General features: G+C 37.8%; 1 protein-coding gene across 1 annotated transcript in view; it reads left to right on the forward strand.

The window, feature by feature from the left end:
* PADI2 (peptidyl arginine deiminase 2) overlaps positions 1–18283 on the forward strand; it is a 1404027-nt gene that overhangs the window by 1031523 nt on the left and 354221 nt on the right. The window contains exon 10 of the mRNA XM_044061822.1: positions 16150–16257. Within this exon, the coding sequence (XP_043917757.1) occupies positions 16150–16257 (108 nt within the window). The remainder of the gene's footprint in view (positions 1–16149; positions 16258–18283) is intronic.

Raw genomic sequence — 18283 nt, forward strand, 5'->3', positions numbered from 1 at the left:
CAGGGGTGAAAGTTGCAAGCCGTCACTAGTGAAGCAATGTGGCTTGTCGAGCATGTCATCCCAGGCTGACAGGCACTGTATCCCCTTTGAATGACACCAATACTTTAGCCAATTCTTAAAATTGATCATTTTGTCTTTATACTGTGGCATCATTCTTGGTGAGGGTAAGATGCTACTCAAGGTGAGGGTCATACCAGCCTGGGCTACATGATCAGAGATCTCCTCTATGTCTCTTTCCATGTAGTCCAGGGAGGTATACCTCAGCTTATTCACACCAGCATGGACAATGACGGAGTCATATTTGTACTTGCTTTGGAGTGACCTGAGTGTTTGTGTTATGTGGCGGATCCTGGCACCCGACAGGCACCTTACAGTGGCCTCCTTGTTCAGCCTGTGGTGAGTGGGACGTCAGTGTGTCTGACAATAGAGTCACCTATTACAAGTGTATTAGGTGTGTTGTCTAGCCTTAAGGGCTGTGACTGTGTGGCACACTGACTTTGTGAACTATATGATACGTGGGTATTGTTGTGGGGTAGCGGTTGCTTAGATGTCTGCTTTGGAGGTCTCTGCTGCATGGGCAGATTTTTATTTAGAGCCTCTGAGTATGTTTTTGTGTGTTTATGTGTTTGGTTTGCTGTTGCGATAGGTCTATGTGAGACTGGATTTGTGGTGTGTGTAGTTACCTTCTCCTCTTGACTGACTGCGTCAGTACTGGGTTGAGAGAGCTCAGCCTCCAGTTTGGCTATATAGTTGCATCTCTCATATATATTTGAGCTTGTTGGGAGGAGGAGAGGGTGGTCTGTGTACATAAGGCAGTTGTAACATTGCCTCAAGATTCCCAGATTCACCAGCTGGACTGGAGAGTAAACCCAAAACTGACTTTTAGACATGCCAGAATAGTATAAGGAACTACTTTTTGACTGATCAAAAAGGACCAACAGGGAGCCAAGTACTTAAAGGTAGTATAAGAGGGTGTAGTGCTTTAGTTTATTAGTGCTTACTTATAAGAGTACTTATACGAGCAAGTGCAGGGCTTTAGAATGAAATAGAGTGCTTACTTTGAGATTTAGAACAGTTCTAAGGGAAAAAGTGAAGAGCAGACTTTGTGGACCCGGGAATAGTTTAAACCCATTTAAGCGGTGCTGCGCTATGCGCAAAATCGCACAAAACCATGCAAATGCGGGTTTTAAAGCAGGGAAACTGAAAGAGATAGGAATTGACCCAAATCGGCCAATAAGCTACTAGTTTCAGGGCTGAGACCACTCCTCCAGGGACAGATAGGCTGCTCAAAGCTCCCCACTCCCACTGGTGAACAGAGAAGCTTCCTCCTATCCAAGTAAGAATATGGGCAACACAGGAAACTATACCACAGTCCGGAATTTAGCAAAACCTGAAATCTGGACTAATCTAGTTCAGCAAAGGCGGGAAAAGAGAATATATATATATATATATATTTTTTTTCAGGAAACAGCAGAAAAGCACACAGAAAACATTGTAAATGCTATAAACAGGCTAGCACACTTTAGTGTGTAGCCTACAAAAGTTATACAATACAAAAATGACTTAAATTGGTATAAAACAAGTGCAAAAACTGTAAAAAGCAGAAGGCAAATGCAATTTAAACTTTTTAAAGCACACACAGATCAGTCAGAAATTCACTTTTTAGGCGGGAAAAGGCAGTCGGAGCAAAAAAACAGAGAGAAAAAAATATTTAAATCGGGAAAAGTCTTTCTTGGGTCTCTCTGTTGCCTGTATCACTGCAGGACACCACGAGGAGCTGTACGGAATTGTATACTGGTGCAAAACCACTCAAATGCGGGTTTTAAAGCAGGGAAACTGAAAGAGATAGTAATTGACCCAAAACGGCCAATAAGCTACTAGTTTCAGGGCTGAGACCACTCCTCCAGGGACAGATAGGCTGCTCAAAGCTCCCCAATCTCACTGGTGAACAGAGAAGCTTCCTCCTATACAAGTAAGGATATGGGCAACACAGGAAACTATACCACAGTCCAGAATTCAGCAAGACCTGAAATCTGGACTATAATCTAGTTCAGCAAAGGTGGGAAAAGAGAATTTTTTTTTTGTTTTTTTCAGGAAACAGCAGAAAAACACACAGAAAATACTGTAAATGCTATAAACAGGCTAGCACACTTTAGTGTGTAGCCTACAACAGTTATACAATACAAAAACGACTTAAATTGATATAAAACAAGTGCAAAAACTGTAAAAAGCAGAATGCAAATGCAATTTAAATTTTTTAAAGCACAGATCAGTTAGAAATTCACTTTTTAGGTGGGAAAAGGCAGTCGGAGCAAAAACAGAGAAAAAAATACTTAAATCTGGAAAAGTCTCTCTTGGGTCTCTCTGTTGCCTGTATCACTCTGCAGGACACCACGAGGAGTTGTGCGGAGTTGTATACTGGTGCAAAACCGCGCAAATGTGGGTTTTAAGGCAGGGAAACTGAAAGAGATAGGAATTGACCCAAAACGGCCAATAAGCTACTAGTTTTAGGGCTGAGACCACTCCTCCAGGGACAGATAGGCTGCTCAAAGCTCCCCACTCTCACTGGTGAACAGAGAAGCTTCCTCCTATCCAGGTAAGGATATGGGCAACACAGGAAACTATACCACAGTCCAGAATTCAGCAAAACCTGAAATTTGGACTAATCTAGTTCAGCAAAGGCGGGAAAAGAGAATTTTTTTTTTTTCAGGAAACAGCAGAAAACCACAGAGAAAACACTGTAAATACTATAACCAGGCTAGCGCACTTTAGTGTGTATACTACAACAGTTATACAATACAAAAACAACTTAAATTAATATAAAACAAGTGCAAAAACTGTAAAAAGCAGAAGGCAAATGCAATTTAAACTTTTTAAAAGCACAGATCAGTTAGAAATTCACTTTTTAGGCGGGAAAAGGCAGTCTGAGCAAAAAAAACAGAGAAAAAAATATTTAAATCTGGAAAAGTCTCTCTTGGGTCTCTCTGTTGCCTGTATCACTCTGCAGGACACCACGAGGATCTGTGCGGATTTGTATACAATAATAAACTTTTTAAATCACAGATTTGCTAAAAAAAACTGGCATTTTAGGCGGAATTAGTTAAGACAGCAAGAAAAGCAGAAAAGTGATACTGAATCACTCCAAAGTCACTCTTTTGTCTCACTGCTGCTGTAGACTCTGCAGAACACCTGGAAGGCACTTGCTGAGCAGAATACAAGCATAAAACTGTGCAAATGAGGTTTTTATGGCAGGGAAGTGAAAGAGAGAGAAATTAGCCCAAAATGGCCAATAAACTACTAACTTCTGGGCTGAAACCACTCCTCCAGGGACAGATAGCCTGCTCAAAGCTCCCCTCTCTCACAGGTGAACAGAGAAACTTCCTTCTATCCAAGTAAGGTATGGCAACACAGAAACTTGTAACACAGCCCTGGATTCAGCAATAACATGAAAACTGGACTATATTAGTTCAGAAAGGTGGGAAACAAGTATATAATTTTTTTTCAGAAAATAGAGCAGATACAATCAAAATTAGCCCAAAAAAGGCCAATAAACTACTAACTTCTGGGCTGAAACCACTCCTCCAGGGACAGATAGCCTGCTCAAAGCTCCCCTCTCTCACAGGTGAACAGAGAAACTTCCTTCTATCCAAGTAAGGTATGGCAACACAGAAACTTGTAACACAGCCCTGGATTCAGCAATAACATGAAAACTGGACTATACTAGTTCAGAAAGGCGTGAAACAAGTATATATATATATATATATATATATTCTTTTCCAGAAAATAGAGCAGATACAATCAAAACAACACTTTACCCAATTAACCAGTTAAAAAGCTTAAAACTGAGCCCTGTTCCAGCAGTCTTCAATCAGACAAGTTCTAACTGCACAGTCCTGCCACTAGGGTACAGAGAACAACTTATACAAACAAAGCTAGATCCAGCTGGCCTGAATCTAGTCTATGCTACAGCAAACAAGGCGTACCAATTTCAGAAAAAAACAGTGCAAGTAAGCATGCGCAATAAGCCTTTAACCAGAAAATCCCAGCTCAGAAGGGCAGAATCTTGCCACTCCTCCCACAAGAGTGCAGACCACAAACTTTCTTAATGTAAAATAACTGGCCTGAAGCCCAAGTCCTTAACCCAGAGCTAATACACTTTTAGAATAACAGACACTTGAGCCTTCAATCAGCAGTTCCCAACTTAGAAGGATGTACGTTACCTGTCCTGCCACAACAGTGCAGACCACAAACCTTCTTAATGTAAAACAACTGGTTTGAAGCCCAAGTGCTTAAACCAAGGGCCTTAGAATAACAGTTACAATTTAATCAGACTACTAACAAGCAGTAATAAAGGCAGCAGAATAAATTCAATTGAGTACTTTTAAGAAGAGGCAAAAGCAAAATAAGGTAATAAAGTAGGAAGAAACACAAATACAGTAAGGCAGATGAAGTGCAAATTTTTAATTTTTTTTGAGACGGAGGAAACATAGCAGATTAAGATACTATAGGGGAATGCCGTTCCCAAGTGCTCTTTCTGTACACCACAGAGGAAATGGGACTGGTAGGAGTATCCAAAATATGATCTCACTGTACTCAGTTGAGTGAGCAAATGAGATGGGTCCAGGAGGAGTGTGCAAAAAGAGATTTACAGCATGGGCGGGCAATTCCAAAGCCACCAAGATTAACACCACAACAAGAAACAGGGAGAGGGGTGGGGAACTAACTGCAGAGAGACAGAGACACAATATTTACTGAATAAAAGACACACAATATTTACTGACTCAAATCTTAAGTAAGTGCAGAAAAATATACTTAAATCAGCTTGTGTCCAGTTGATATATGCAGACAAGTCTCAGTAGCCAGCAACTCGATTTAAAATGATTGCTAGAAATGTAACCAATGTAAGATTTTAATGCTAGCAGAAACCCCCAAGCTAACTAACACTAACAAAGGAATTTCAGGGCTTCCAAGGTGATCTGCCACCAAAGCTCCTTATATTCAATAGTTTCTTCCCATAGACCACCCCGGTTATTTTTATCCACTTTTTCCAGGACAAAAAATAAGTAGTGAGCATTAGAACATTCTTGGCTATGTTTATATAAGGCATTAGTGTCTTTTTTTTATTTTGCACGTCATATGTATGCTCATATATTCTTTTTCTTAATCTAAGTTCAGTTTTTCCAATGTAGAAAGCATCACAGGACTGATACTTTTCCAGATAAACAAGGCCACTTGTGTCACAATTTGTAAATTCCTTACTTTCCAACATCGTATTTCGACACTGTAAAAAATACTCTCCTTATTATAGACATTTCCACATTGTGAACAATGCCCACACTTGTAAGTTCCTTTCCTCTTCTTATTGTTAACAATCCCCTTGTCATAACTGGATTCTAACAAGTTTTTCTAGTTCCTGGAATTTTTATAAACAATTTTGATTTTTCTTCCTTTTTTATTTTTTCCAAATCCGTGAGAGCTAGGAACCTATCCCATTCGTTATTCACAATCTCTCTTACCATTGTTGAACCATCATTAAATTCTAAAACTAGAGCCTTATCAAAGTTTTCTAAATTATCAGTGTTTATCTGTTTAGTGGCTATCTCATCCCTTTTGTCATTACCTAGAATAGGTTGATATTTGTCTATTCTACTTTCTAGTACCTCTTTTTCCACCTCATCCAGTAAATAATCTGGATATTTCCTTGTTTTAAACATCTTTCTTAACAGTTCCATTTATTTATAAAAATCTTTATTGTTTGAGGTCATCCTGCAGCCTCTTATGTATTGCCCTTTTACTATATTCTTCTTATAATGCTTGGGATGTATGCTGTCAAAATGTAGATATGAATTAGAGTATGTTGCTTTTCTAAAGACTCTAGAATTAAATTTGTCATTTCTTTTATAAATTTCAACATCAAAGTACAATAAGGTCTCATTGCTTATCTTATATGTGAATTCCTTTATAAATTTCAACATCTAAGTACTGTAAGGTCTCATTGCTCATCTTATATGTGAATTCCTTTATACATTTCAACATCTAAGTACTGTAAGGTCTCATTGCTTATCTTATATGTGAATTCCTTTATAAATTTCAGCATCTAAGTACTGTAAGGTCTCATTGCTTATCTTATATGTGAATTCCTTTATAAATTTCGACATCTAAGTACTGTAAGGTCTCATTGCTTATCTTATATGTGAATTCCAAGAAATTTGTACTTTTATTAAGATAGTCAATAAAATTCAACACTTCACTTTCTGAAGCCACCCATAGTATTACTATATCATCCAGCACCCACTTTTCCTCCCATTTGGCCAGGACTAAATTGTCATAGGTGGGGGCACAAGCCGCACCCACCACCACCCCTTTGATCCGGTGAAAAAATTCACCTTTAAAACAAACAAAATTATATTTTTAAACCAAATCAATGAGTTGCATAACTACCACCTTTTCATCCAAGGTCAAATAATCTTCATAAATAATTTCTTCCAATAAGTTTAGACCTTCCCTATGGGGTATAGTGGAGAAGATGTCAACTATATCAATAGTTAGGAAGGCTAGGACTTCCTTATATTTTTCCTGATTTAGACTCCTTAGAAAGTCCCATGAATCCCTTAAGATGTTATTTCTTTTTAACCACATACCTTTCAACTTACTATCAACATTTTGCAAGGGGCAAGGTTTTGGATCCATTTGCTGATACAATGGGCCTTAATGGGGGATCTTTTCCATTTTTATGTGTTTTTGGTATCCCAAAAAATGGTAGCAGTTCTAGGTTTTTCCACTTTAAGATAATGAAAAGTTCTTTGATCGATAGACCCTTCAACTAATATGTCTTCTAAAATCATATATATTCTTCGATATGCTATATTTATCTCGTTCCTAGAAACGGCTACATATTTATTGGGATCCCTTAGTATAACATTAATTTTTCCTTCATCAAGACCATTCCCCCTTCCTTATCTGGTTTCATAATTCTGATATTCATGTCATTTCTCAGCTCATTTCAGGACATTAATATCAGCTGGGTCTAAATTCCTTCTATACTTCACTTTGTCATAGTTTTTCTAATCTCTTTTTCCACTAAACCCTCAACATTTTTAATTTGAGGGTGTAAGGGTGGATTGTAAGTACTTTTTCTCACTAATCCTTCAGGCTCCACTTTTAAGTCCTGGTCAAACAATATTTGAAAATTAATCTTTCTTGTAAAAACCTTTATATCCATCAAAGTTTTTGCCAAATCTCCCTGTCTTAAAGGTATAAATTTAATCCCGTTCAATAAAAGTCTAAAATGTTCTCTTGTCAATGACACAGAACTAAAATTATAAATACTAAAATCTTTGTATATATATCTAAAAGGGTTATCCTTGTCCTGTTTTATATCAGTCTTTTCCAAGTCAGTGTGGGTGGTACAGGGATTAGTACCTCCCCCTCCCCCTTCTGGCTCCCCTCCAAAAATTTGAGAACTGATGTTGTTGATGTTCTGTTCTATTTCTGATTCTCTCAGATCTACGTAGTGGGGGGTATTCAGAAATATCATCAAATTCTGTGATTTGTTCACCATTGTTATTGTTTATCCTATCTCCATTGTTATTCATTTCCCAAAATCTGTCCCCAGATTTCGGTTTGGGATAACTAGTATTGTTCTTATAATTTAAAATGTCCTGCTCTAATTTATTAATCTTTCTTTTAATAAGATCACTGCATTGTCCATGAACATCCTTTTGAATACTATAATACTTTTCCTGTTCAGCTGGAATTGTAAACATCAAGTCATTTTTAATGCATTCATAAGTTTCATCTTCACTCTATTATTCTCATCAATAATGTAGTTCAAAATCTCAAGCCCACATCTGTTAAATATTTCTAACAACTCTTTATGAAAAACACTACCTGGGATCACATTATTGGGATACTTCCAAATTCTTAGTCCCTTCGGGACAATTCCTTCTGATATGCATTCTTTAAGATAACTATTTTCAATGTCAATACTTTTACATTTAAAATCAGTCTTTGAAATTTATTAAGCTGATTCTTAAAACTGTCCTTTTCCGGCCCCGGAATAAAAGTTTTATTCCTAAAATCTGTAGAAAAACTAACCTGGAGCCATTCTTTGAGATCTACATGTTTGGCGTTGTTCATAGGACCCAGGTTCCATTTCGCTTGCCCCAGTGGAATAGTGGACACTCGACTCCCATTTGGGCTGTTTTCTCCATCCCTATTTCTCAATATCCTCAGGGTTTGATTAAAACATTGTTCGTTGTTACTATCTGAGCCATCCACTATATTAGCAGCATCAAAAATTTATCTGCCAATCATTAGCGGACTGGAGTTCCACTGTGGCGACCCCTAACCAGGAAAAGCCGAAAGACCCAACAACCGCTATCTACATTCCATCCAGGGGCTGTTTTTCATGCACCGTTTTGCTCCATGATTAACAGGCATTTCCTGGTTCCACCCCTCATGCATTGTAGACACTAATTGCACCATTGATTTGCTTAGCGGCATTAAGAGGTCGATCAATTGGGTTAGCTGGCCAATCAATTTTCTTGCTTGGCCTAACCCTTCCTTGCCATTGCTTTACTGTACTTCTCCACTAATTTCACCATCCATGGTAGAGCAATAAACCGAAAAAGCCACAAACACACCATATGGGCTCAAAAACCACTAATAAGTCCAACAAAGCCCAAATGGATGGTAAAACAATAAAGCTCAGAGAACGGTACGCTAAGCCACCAAGTTTATTACACACATAAAGTCATTAACGCTCACAAATATACGTTTTCGTTTCACAATACACTTCATCATATGTGGGCTTGAATAAAAACACTCCCATTTAAATAACCCTCCCTTAACAACTCCGCCAATAAAAGCACAGACCATTTAATTAAAATAACAATTTGGACCAAAGAATTAAAACATATACATGAATTTCATTCATATTTCAACCCAAAAATTCAGTCATATCAATGACTTCCTTTTACTCATATGTACAGTTTGCATAGATTTAGCTTTTTCCTCCATCTTCTTAAGAACTTCTTCTGCTTTTGAGCCAAAAAACATTCTTGGTTTAATGGAGCATCTAGTAATTTTGTTTTGACATGGTCTGGCAAGATTTGTTCCTTCAGCCAAGCATGCCTTCTCAGAACAGACCCAGTGACAGCAGCCCTGCAAGATGCTTCTAAGGCATCAAACACCACACTGCAAAGTATGTTTACCAACTTGGTTTGCTAAATGCATTAACTCTTGTAAGTCTTTATTTTCTGCGCAATCAGGAATCAACAACATTTTTGTTTAATTAGTTCCATAATATGCTGCTGGTACTTCAACATGTGAAACTGGCAATTTAAAGCCCTGATGGCAAGAGTTGCAGAGGTACATACCTTCTTACCCCATCTGTCTAAAGCCCTAGAATCCCTGACCAAAGGGGTAGGGTTTTTGGCTGTAGTAGCCTTAATACCTTTAGGTCCCTATGAAATGGTCTCTGGATCCACAGTGGGATTTTTAAAGAGAAATTTGTGAGAGTCAGATAATCTGTAGTACCTGTCAGGCTTTCTAGGAGCTGGTGGTAAAGTATCAGGGGTAAGACTGGATTCCATGAAGACATCATCTACAATATCCAGGACAGGGGGTATAGCTAGAGGCCTATGCTGAGGCAAGTCTAAAAATTCCCCGAGTCTCTGTTTGGACTGTGGGTAGTCCTGGCATCCCCAGCGGAAATGCTCTCTTAGGGTATGCAAAGTTTCACAGAAAGAAAAGTCCTCTGGGGGAGGCAGAGGGAATGGAATCCTCTGCATCTGAGTCCTCATAGGTAGATAAGGGTATGTCCTGGTAATCACAGGGGTCAGAGTCATCGGACTCATGGTCTGTAGAATCTGAAGGAAAATCAATTCTTTGTCTTTTAGAGGGGGAAGGCTGGCTTCCCCTAATTAAATTAATAAAGTCTTCAGCCATTCTAAGCATTTGTTTCTGTGGCATGGGAGCTTGAGAATGCGCTTTGGTTGTCAATTTTCTACGTGTAGTGCGAACTCTGGGCCTGAGAAATTCGTTAGTTTTAGTCATTAACAAAGTAGTCGGTTTAATACGAACATCGGAAGGTCTGAATACACCCTCAGAAGCTGGTGCCTGCACAGCAGCTCTGGACCCATCCAAGGTAGAGACATCCGCAGGTTCCATAGTCGAAGAAGCATCTCGCTGCATACAGGACAACGAATGGGTCTCAGTAAAGGCCTGCGAATCTGTAGAAGTGGGTAACAGGAGCAGCAAAAGCACCTCACTGAGTACCGGTGGACTGGCGACTAGCTTAACAGAAGCGTCGTCGGCAGTTTTGGACCTATGCGGTCTGCCTCTGTCTTTATCCTTGAGTTTTTTTCTGAAGATCAGTAGTCGGATGGCTTATTGAAACCATTTCAGAATACAGTGAATGAGAACAAAAGAATTTAGCAACAAAAATAGCCCAAAGATGAATAGTTCGGGCATTGAACAAAGCACAAAACCGACAGCAAGGGACATCGTGGTCTGGGCCTAAACAGGTGCCACAGTAAGAATGAAAATCTCTGTGAGGTATTTGCTTTCCACAGGCAAGACAATTGTTTTTCTGACATCAGTTAGAGCAAGAAAAAAGGATCTCCAATGGGGTACTTAGCTTTAGAAAACTTCAGGTTTGAAACTCGAAAAATGAAAATTTCAGGAAGTGGCCGACCGGCACTTGTGAACTGCTTCTGCTTTGGGCTCCCGCATGGCAAGAAAAGCTGATGTAATGGCATTGGCTGCATATTTTATACCCCTGATGTCATGGAAGAGGCAACAGCATCTGATGCAGAAATCCCAAGACTCTGGTATTCGGGCTGACTGAGGGCTACCTGCAGGCAGATAACCCAGGTGTGATGACTGCAACAGTAAAACACAAAGAACATCCTAAAGTTGTATCCATTACCAAAGACAATCACAACATGTTCTTTATTTATATTAGAAAAATTAATTACAAACCACAGAACCAGTGTCAGCAGACAGTGAACAGTACTAACTACTGGGATCCTGAAGCCATTTCAAACAGCCTTGCTGACAAATTTAGCTCTGTCTTCATTTTACCTTCTCAACCCCCTGTTTTCCCCATTGCCCCCTTAGTGAACCACTCCCTCTTAGTCATCTTGGACCAAGTTATGTCAGCCATGTTAAAAAACAAGAACACCAGCTCCATGGGTCCCAATAACATCCCCATCTGCCTTCTACTTGATACAAAACACAATTTCGCTCAGCCCCTAGTAAACTTCTTTAACCCATGTCTCACTACTGGTTGGGCCTAGATGCTTGGAAAATGGTCATAGTCCTAACTTTGCTAAAATGTGGCCTTATATTTTGACTCAGGTAACTATAAACCTGTAAGCCTCACCAGTGTTATTTGTGAGATCGTGGAATGCACTGATAAAGAGCCCATAAATGATGTAGACAAACTTTAGACCCTGGATCCAGATCAATTTGTATTTGTGAATATGCATATTGTATCTACTCAGTCTAGCAGATTTCAAAAGAGTTACTGAAGCTTTGGCTGAGGATCCGACTATATGTCTGAGTCTGGCCAAGTCCTTCACACCGTTCCTCATGCAGGTACTATAGATAAACTCATCTAAATAAACATCAAACTTTATGCTATTGTTGGTTTGCTAAATGGTTCCCTAATAGAGACCACATAGTAAAATTTGGGTTCACTTCTTCCAACTAAAAAAAAAACAAAGCCACAAGTTTGGCTTGCAGGGCTCAGTCTGAGGTATTTCTCTTGGCATCTTACTTCGCATATGCGACAATAGAGGCCATAAGACTGTGGTTGATAAAGTTTGTTGATGACTGTAAATTTGGGGTTATTGTTAACTCTGATACTCCCCAAGGCTTGATTAGACCAACCCCTGATAGAATGGCTGCAGTAGTAAAAGCAAATGGGCTAATAAAACAGAATTTCCAAGCATACTTGCATTTGTTGTCCATGTAACTCCATATGAATTACAGGAGGAGGCAACAGTAGTTACATTACTTGTGCTGAGAAGAACCCCCTTGGAAAACATCAAAGAATGAAGCAATACTGAGTTCATGATTTTTAATTATACCCTGATTTACAATTGGAGCCCAATGGGTACAGATAAGACAGTTATAATGGCAGCAAATGGGGGAAATCTGAAGAAATTGGGAATTAAGATAGAAGGGAAAACAGTGCAACAAGTTAACAACTTCAGGTACTGGAAGGGGAAGTTGAGGAGAAGGGAAGTCTGAATGAGGATGTCAAAGCTAGAATCAGAGGGGCTGCAGCCAACTGACACAGAGTGTCAAGGGTAGTGTATGACAGAAAAATGCCAAATAAGTTGAAACGTAAGGTGTACAAAACAGTGGTGTGACCAGTGCTTCTGCATGGAGAAACCTAGAGGTAATAGAGATGAAGTGCCTGAGACAGGTGGTGGGATGTACAGTGTGAGACAGATGTAGAAATGAGGACATCAGAGTAGAAGCCAAGTAGCTCCAATTGCAGACAAGGTCAAAAAGAACAGATTATAGTGGTTTGGGCACATGTGCAGAAAAGCAAAAGACAGAATCTGGTGAAGAATATTTGGGACAGACAGGAAGAAGGTAAGAGGTACTGAGGATGTCCAGCAAAGAGGTGTATGGATTGTGTGTGAGAAGACTATCGACAGACATGAGTGTTGAAGAAGGTAGAAGAGAATTTTATCTAGGTGGAGAAGACTGCAAGAGTCAAGTGGGTTAAGGTGAATCTTCACATAGAACAAGGTGGTTTGGGATTACCTGATTTGAAGGGGTATTTCAGAGTTACACAGTTAAGTTTCCTATTAGCACAAGCAGAAAACTATAATTTAAAATGGAATGAGATAATAATGAAACAGGAGGAAGCTCAAGAAATGAGGAGAGAGACTAGGATTTTGGATGCAGATCCTTAAGAAGAATAACAATAACCATGCAGAATATTATATTCATAAAGTAGCAGAAAGCATTCTAAGAACTGTAATTGTGATGTCTGCCAATAAAACAATTACTAGAAAATGGAAATCAAAATCTAAACAAAGTAAGTAGTGACTATAGTAACAGAGGTAATATAACTGGAAATGTGATCTTTAGAAAAAGGTAGGAGCAAATTATTAAATAGAAAAAAATGGGAATTATGAGAACAATACATGCAGAATAATGTTGTGGAGAAGGAATGCGGTTTGAAAGAAGGCAGGATTCAAATGAGCTATGCAATGTTTGACCGACAATGACTACATACAAGTAATGTATAATGTTTGCAACTAAAAATATGTCAATATGGTTTGTTTTCATTTATATAAATGTATGATTGTCTGTGTCGTAAGTGATACTTTAATAAAGATGCTTCTTGTTAAGAAAATTTAAATTTTTGGAACAGTTCCTGCAGAAAAATGGTTTAGAGGAGGAATGAGGTTTAAGAGAAGGCGATCACTGAATAATTTATATAATGTTGCTTATACTGTATGATATGTAACAATATATTGGATGTATAATGGTTGTAAATGCAAACTTGTTAATAAGGTTTCATTGCTTTTATATAAGTGTAAATTTGTCTGTCACAAGTAATAATTCGATTAAGGTTTTTAAGGTGTCATATTCTCAGATAAAAAAGAAGGTAGGAGAGATGGCGACAGTTGACACGACACTCTAACCCCATGTAGAAAAAATGGGGGCGTTGTTGATGATGATGATTACAAATGGAGTCCACTAGCATTGATGTATTAAAAACCCTAAAAGTTTGAAGAAATAAAAAGCCAACAAAAAAGTGATGTTATTTTCAGGAAATCAAGTACCCTTAATTCATACTATCACTGTAGAGATCTAGTGTATTTGTTAACAACAAAATAACTTTTGACCACAATTTCTTTGTTGTTAGGAAATTATTCTACTTAGCACATTTCATCTGTAGGGGGATTTTTTTTCTTGGTCCACAGAAGTCATAGTTTCACTGTATGAATCCCTCATTAGATCTATTATTGAATAAAGTACCCCACTCATTATATAACTCTCTAAACAACTAGTCCAACTTAAAGCATCACAAAGATTCATAACTAAGAAATTGAAGAAGTAAACTACCTTAAGGTACCAAGACAGATCAAAAGCCTTTCCTTTATGCTTTGCTAAGTATAGACTTAGAGTGTAAATCTCTGCCTGGCTTTTCATGTTGTGAAAAATGTCACTTCTGAGCTCATTTCCCTCTATAGAACCAACAATACTGCTGCACCAAAAGCCTTAAATTCCATTACCGGTACTGCAGTTAGAGTGGAGGTGGGTGCCCTGGGAGTAAACTGTCAAGGGACATAATTAGCAGTGCTAAAGAGTGAAATGCCAGAATTCATTTAAACAGCTGCATAAGTTTGATTAAGCTGAGGAGGCCATCAGTCTGAGGGCTGCCCAGGGTGCCAAATAACCTACCATCAGGTCTGTCCATCAACACATTAAGAACATCTTCTGGTGTGATGGATACTTAACTCAGTGCATTACCAGTTTTTGGAACAGACTCCCTCTGAAAATCAAGCAAAGAAGTATCCTGACAATTTTTAAATGTAGACTCAGTAAGTGGATGGGCAGTCACAAATTTGCCCCTTGAATATGTGGTAAATGTCCTCTTGATAGAGTTGCTAATATGTGAGAACATTGATGGGTTACTTGGTTAAGCTTCTCAAAGGTCACTTTTGCTGCAGATGTAATAACTACCTATAGACCTATCAAGTTCTTCCAGTATGGGAAATTACTAAATTATTTTATTTTTACTTTTGTCCGTATTTAGTGAGATTTAGTATTACAAGAGCTGTGCAAGAGAAACTGAATATGGTTGCATTTATAACATATATCTTTAAATGATAGTTTTATATGATATGAATAAACATAGAACAAATATAGCAAAGCTACAATATTGTTGGGAAAATGTGTCATTTTTGATACAAAACAGCCTAAGGAAATTGAGGAGGTTCTAAAATGAAATATAATAATGCATTTGAAAGAGTATGGCTGTTATGTTTTTTAGATATGTGCTATCAGTATGAGATGGTTAAAATTAGTATGTATTACATAGGGAAAGCTAAGAGAGGATTTAAGAATAGGATCTATCAGCACTAATATGATATACATAGACAAGACGAAAAAAGTACACTTAGTAAACATGTAAAAGCAGACCCTCTGCATTATTTTAAATATTGTGTTATTGATCTTGATGACCTTGGTTCCAGAGGGGGCCCAAGCGTTGATTATTTACAGTACAAAGAATGTAAATGGCAGATTTGATGTAATGCCACTGAACCACTGGGTTTAAATGAGACTCTTTCCCTAGCCAGCTTGTTGAGGCTGAAGTCTGCCTATTATTTGTAATTATTTTTAGCAAAGTTAACCTTCATACAAGGACTTGAACAATCATTATCACAATAAAAATATGCAATGTGTTCTGTTTTATGCTAGATGTATTTCTTTGTTGTCATGGTTATGTGTTTGTTAGTTTTCAATTTCTTTATTATTTTTTTCTTATTGTTACTTTGATTTACAATGTGCCTACGTATATTTATACACACTTGTGAATTTTCTGTATATGGACATAGCTGTATTATTTAGAACATAGGTTGGGGTTTAGTCATGATTTTACAAACTCAGAGAAATTAAACTGTGTAAGAACTGATGTTCAAGTACTTAAATTATGTCAGCTAAACCTATTTAATTGTTAAGGCTTTTAGAGGCTTAGTGTGTTATGCACACTAATAATACGTGCTTTAGAGTTTTTACTTAAAAAAAGTATTTGGGCTATACATAAAATGATTGTATTTTTATGATTTAACTTAACAATGCTTATTTTTTTTTTTTCAAAAAACTGTAAAGTGGTCTTTAAATTGCAAAGAGGGCACATTAATCAACCAGCTTCTTTGTTATCTTGTTATGTGACTTGTTACTTGTATTAAAGAGTTGTGGGCACAATGGCAGTTTTCTAATGAAGCCCACGTAATTCGGAAGAGAACGCTCATTGTTGTGGAATAAAAGAATCTTCGTTTCACTTCTGCCTCCTGCTGTTGGATTCGTGGTTGGATTACTTTATTTTTTGTTTATTAATACCCATGGAGTACGCTATTGCCTTAATGTTGCTTTCATTTTTATTACCAGGATGAAATGGAATTTGGATATATTGAAGCTCCTCACAAAGGATTTCCAGTGGTTTTTGACTCGCCACGAAACAGGGAACTTAAAGATTTTCCATACAAAAAGATACTGGTAAGTTTGAGCAGAGCAGTTCAACTGAGACTCCCAGGAATGTTTGCATTTATCCAAGACGATGTACTTGCCTCAGGAGAAATGAGATAGAAAGAAATGTACCTAGTACCATACATTTCTAAATGATCTCCTAATTGTTACACCTCTGGTTTATTTCAGTATGCAAAACACAAAATTACCATTAAAATGTTTTTTGGTGAATGTAATCTTTCAGTTTTGAAGTACAAGTAAAAATGTTAACAAATAACAAGTTTAGAAAGTTATAAGCAGATTCTGTAGGAAAAAATCCCCTCAGTAATAATTTTCATTGAATGCCTAAATACCTAGGGCAGTTCACCTTAACAAAATGAATCACATATTTCTGATGGAATACCTTAAAATGCAGGTTTTATTTAGAAAATGTTTTAGAAATAACAACGGTCACAGTGATGCACTGTTTATGAACCACCATGGCGATGCATTGCAAGCTTCAGGATAACATTTAGTTTAAGTCCCACTCAGATATCAGAACTGAACTGCACATACACTTTCCCTCGAGCACCAAGTGTATACCGTTTACATATTTATCCTAACACACTGGGGTTTCTCTCTTCCTATCCATCCCCGTAATGCATGTATCTCTCCATTGCCAAAAATTCCTCTGTACTTATAGACTTTGGTAAATCCCTCTCCCCTTACATAGCTTCTCATTGCACATTTAACAGTTTGTTGATAGTACTCTGGTGTTTGCACTGCAGTTCAGCAAAAGACAGTTTAATCTCCTGTAAATAAGAACATCTGCATACATCTCGTTATCCTCCAACAAGGTGCACTGACTTTCTTACTTTCCACTTGAGCAGACCGTTTTTCTGTCGTAAATTGTATATGCTTACTGTGATTAAATCATTGTCATGTTTAAAGAAGTGAAGTTGCATTTCACCTTTTTATTTTATTATCTGTCAGCATGATACTGCTGGCATCAAAGTTCACATATCACCAGCATTAGATATTTCTTCTCAACAGTTGGCTGGATGAATGTTAGGGGAACATTGTTGTGGGTTGTTCCATCGTATTTCTGCCACCACCTATGTTTCTTGGTATTACCACCCTAGACTAGTCCTAGGAATGGATGTAGGTGAGCACAAGGCATGCAATAATGCCAGCAAAAGACTGAATTGCAATCCACATTTGTGTGCCTTCCCTCAGTGTAGGTGTTGACCTGCATCCTAATTTGGACCTGTTTACTACTGTTATCCAGGGCCTCCACAAAAGAATTGCAAGTATAACTGAAAATCTTCACCTCCCTGTCCACAAAAAAAAAAAAAGCTTGTATGAATAGTTGGTGCTAAGAATACCACTGGAATCAAAATCAGTGTAGTGGGATACCTTTCCCTATAAATGTGTGCTGGCCTCATCTCACTGTTTATACTAATGCCAACTGCCATAACATGGATAGCATACAACTGTAGACATAAAATAACCCGAAAAATAAAAGAGGACCACTGGAAAGATGAGATAATGAATAAAAAGAGACTATAGAATAATGAGACATTTATGGAAAGTAGTGGTCTAGAGTAGTCATTTGTTAGCCCCAGAACTAGAACAAGATGAAAAAATAGTCATTGTTTCTTGTAAAAAAAAAAATTGCCAAGTACTGTTCTAGTGTAGACATTTTATTATATTTTCTCAAACTGCTTGAAAGGAGAAAGTCAGGAACTCTTAAATGCATATGTGGAAGTTCCATCAAGCCATAAGGAAAAAGGTCATTTCTTTAATCTGACACTACTCCCTTCTCAAAGAAGTGATCAGACTTGTACTTAGCATTGATACACGTAAGACATCCTGTTGTATGCCACAGATCAGTATCAGAACCTATGTCTGGGAATTGTGGTACTGATAGGCAGGCTATTAAACAGTGTGCTGAATGCATTTATACAACTGTGCACTATGTCTGTGAATGTGATGGCATGCTAATCAGATCAAGATGTCTGCAGTGATATTTCTTCCATTCTACATTTCAGAAGCATGCATGCCTGAATGATAAAAG

Source organism: Protopterus annectens, chromosome 2.part0, assembly GCF_019279795.1.
Source record: "Protopterus annectens isolate FY-2018-M chromosome 2.part0, PAN1.0, whole genome shotgun sequence".
Lineage (NCBI taxonomy): Eukaryota > Metazoa > Chordata > Ceratodontiformes > Protopteridae > Protopterus > Protopterus annectens.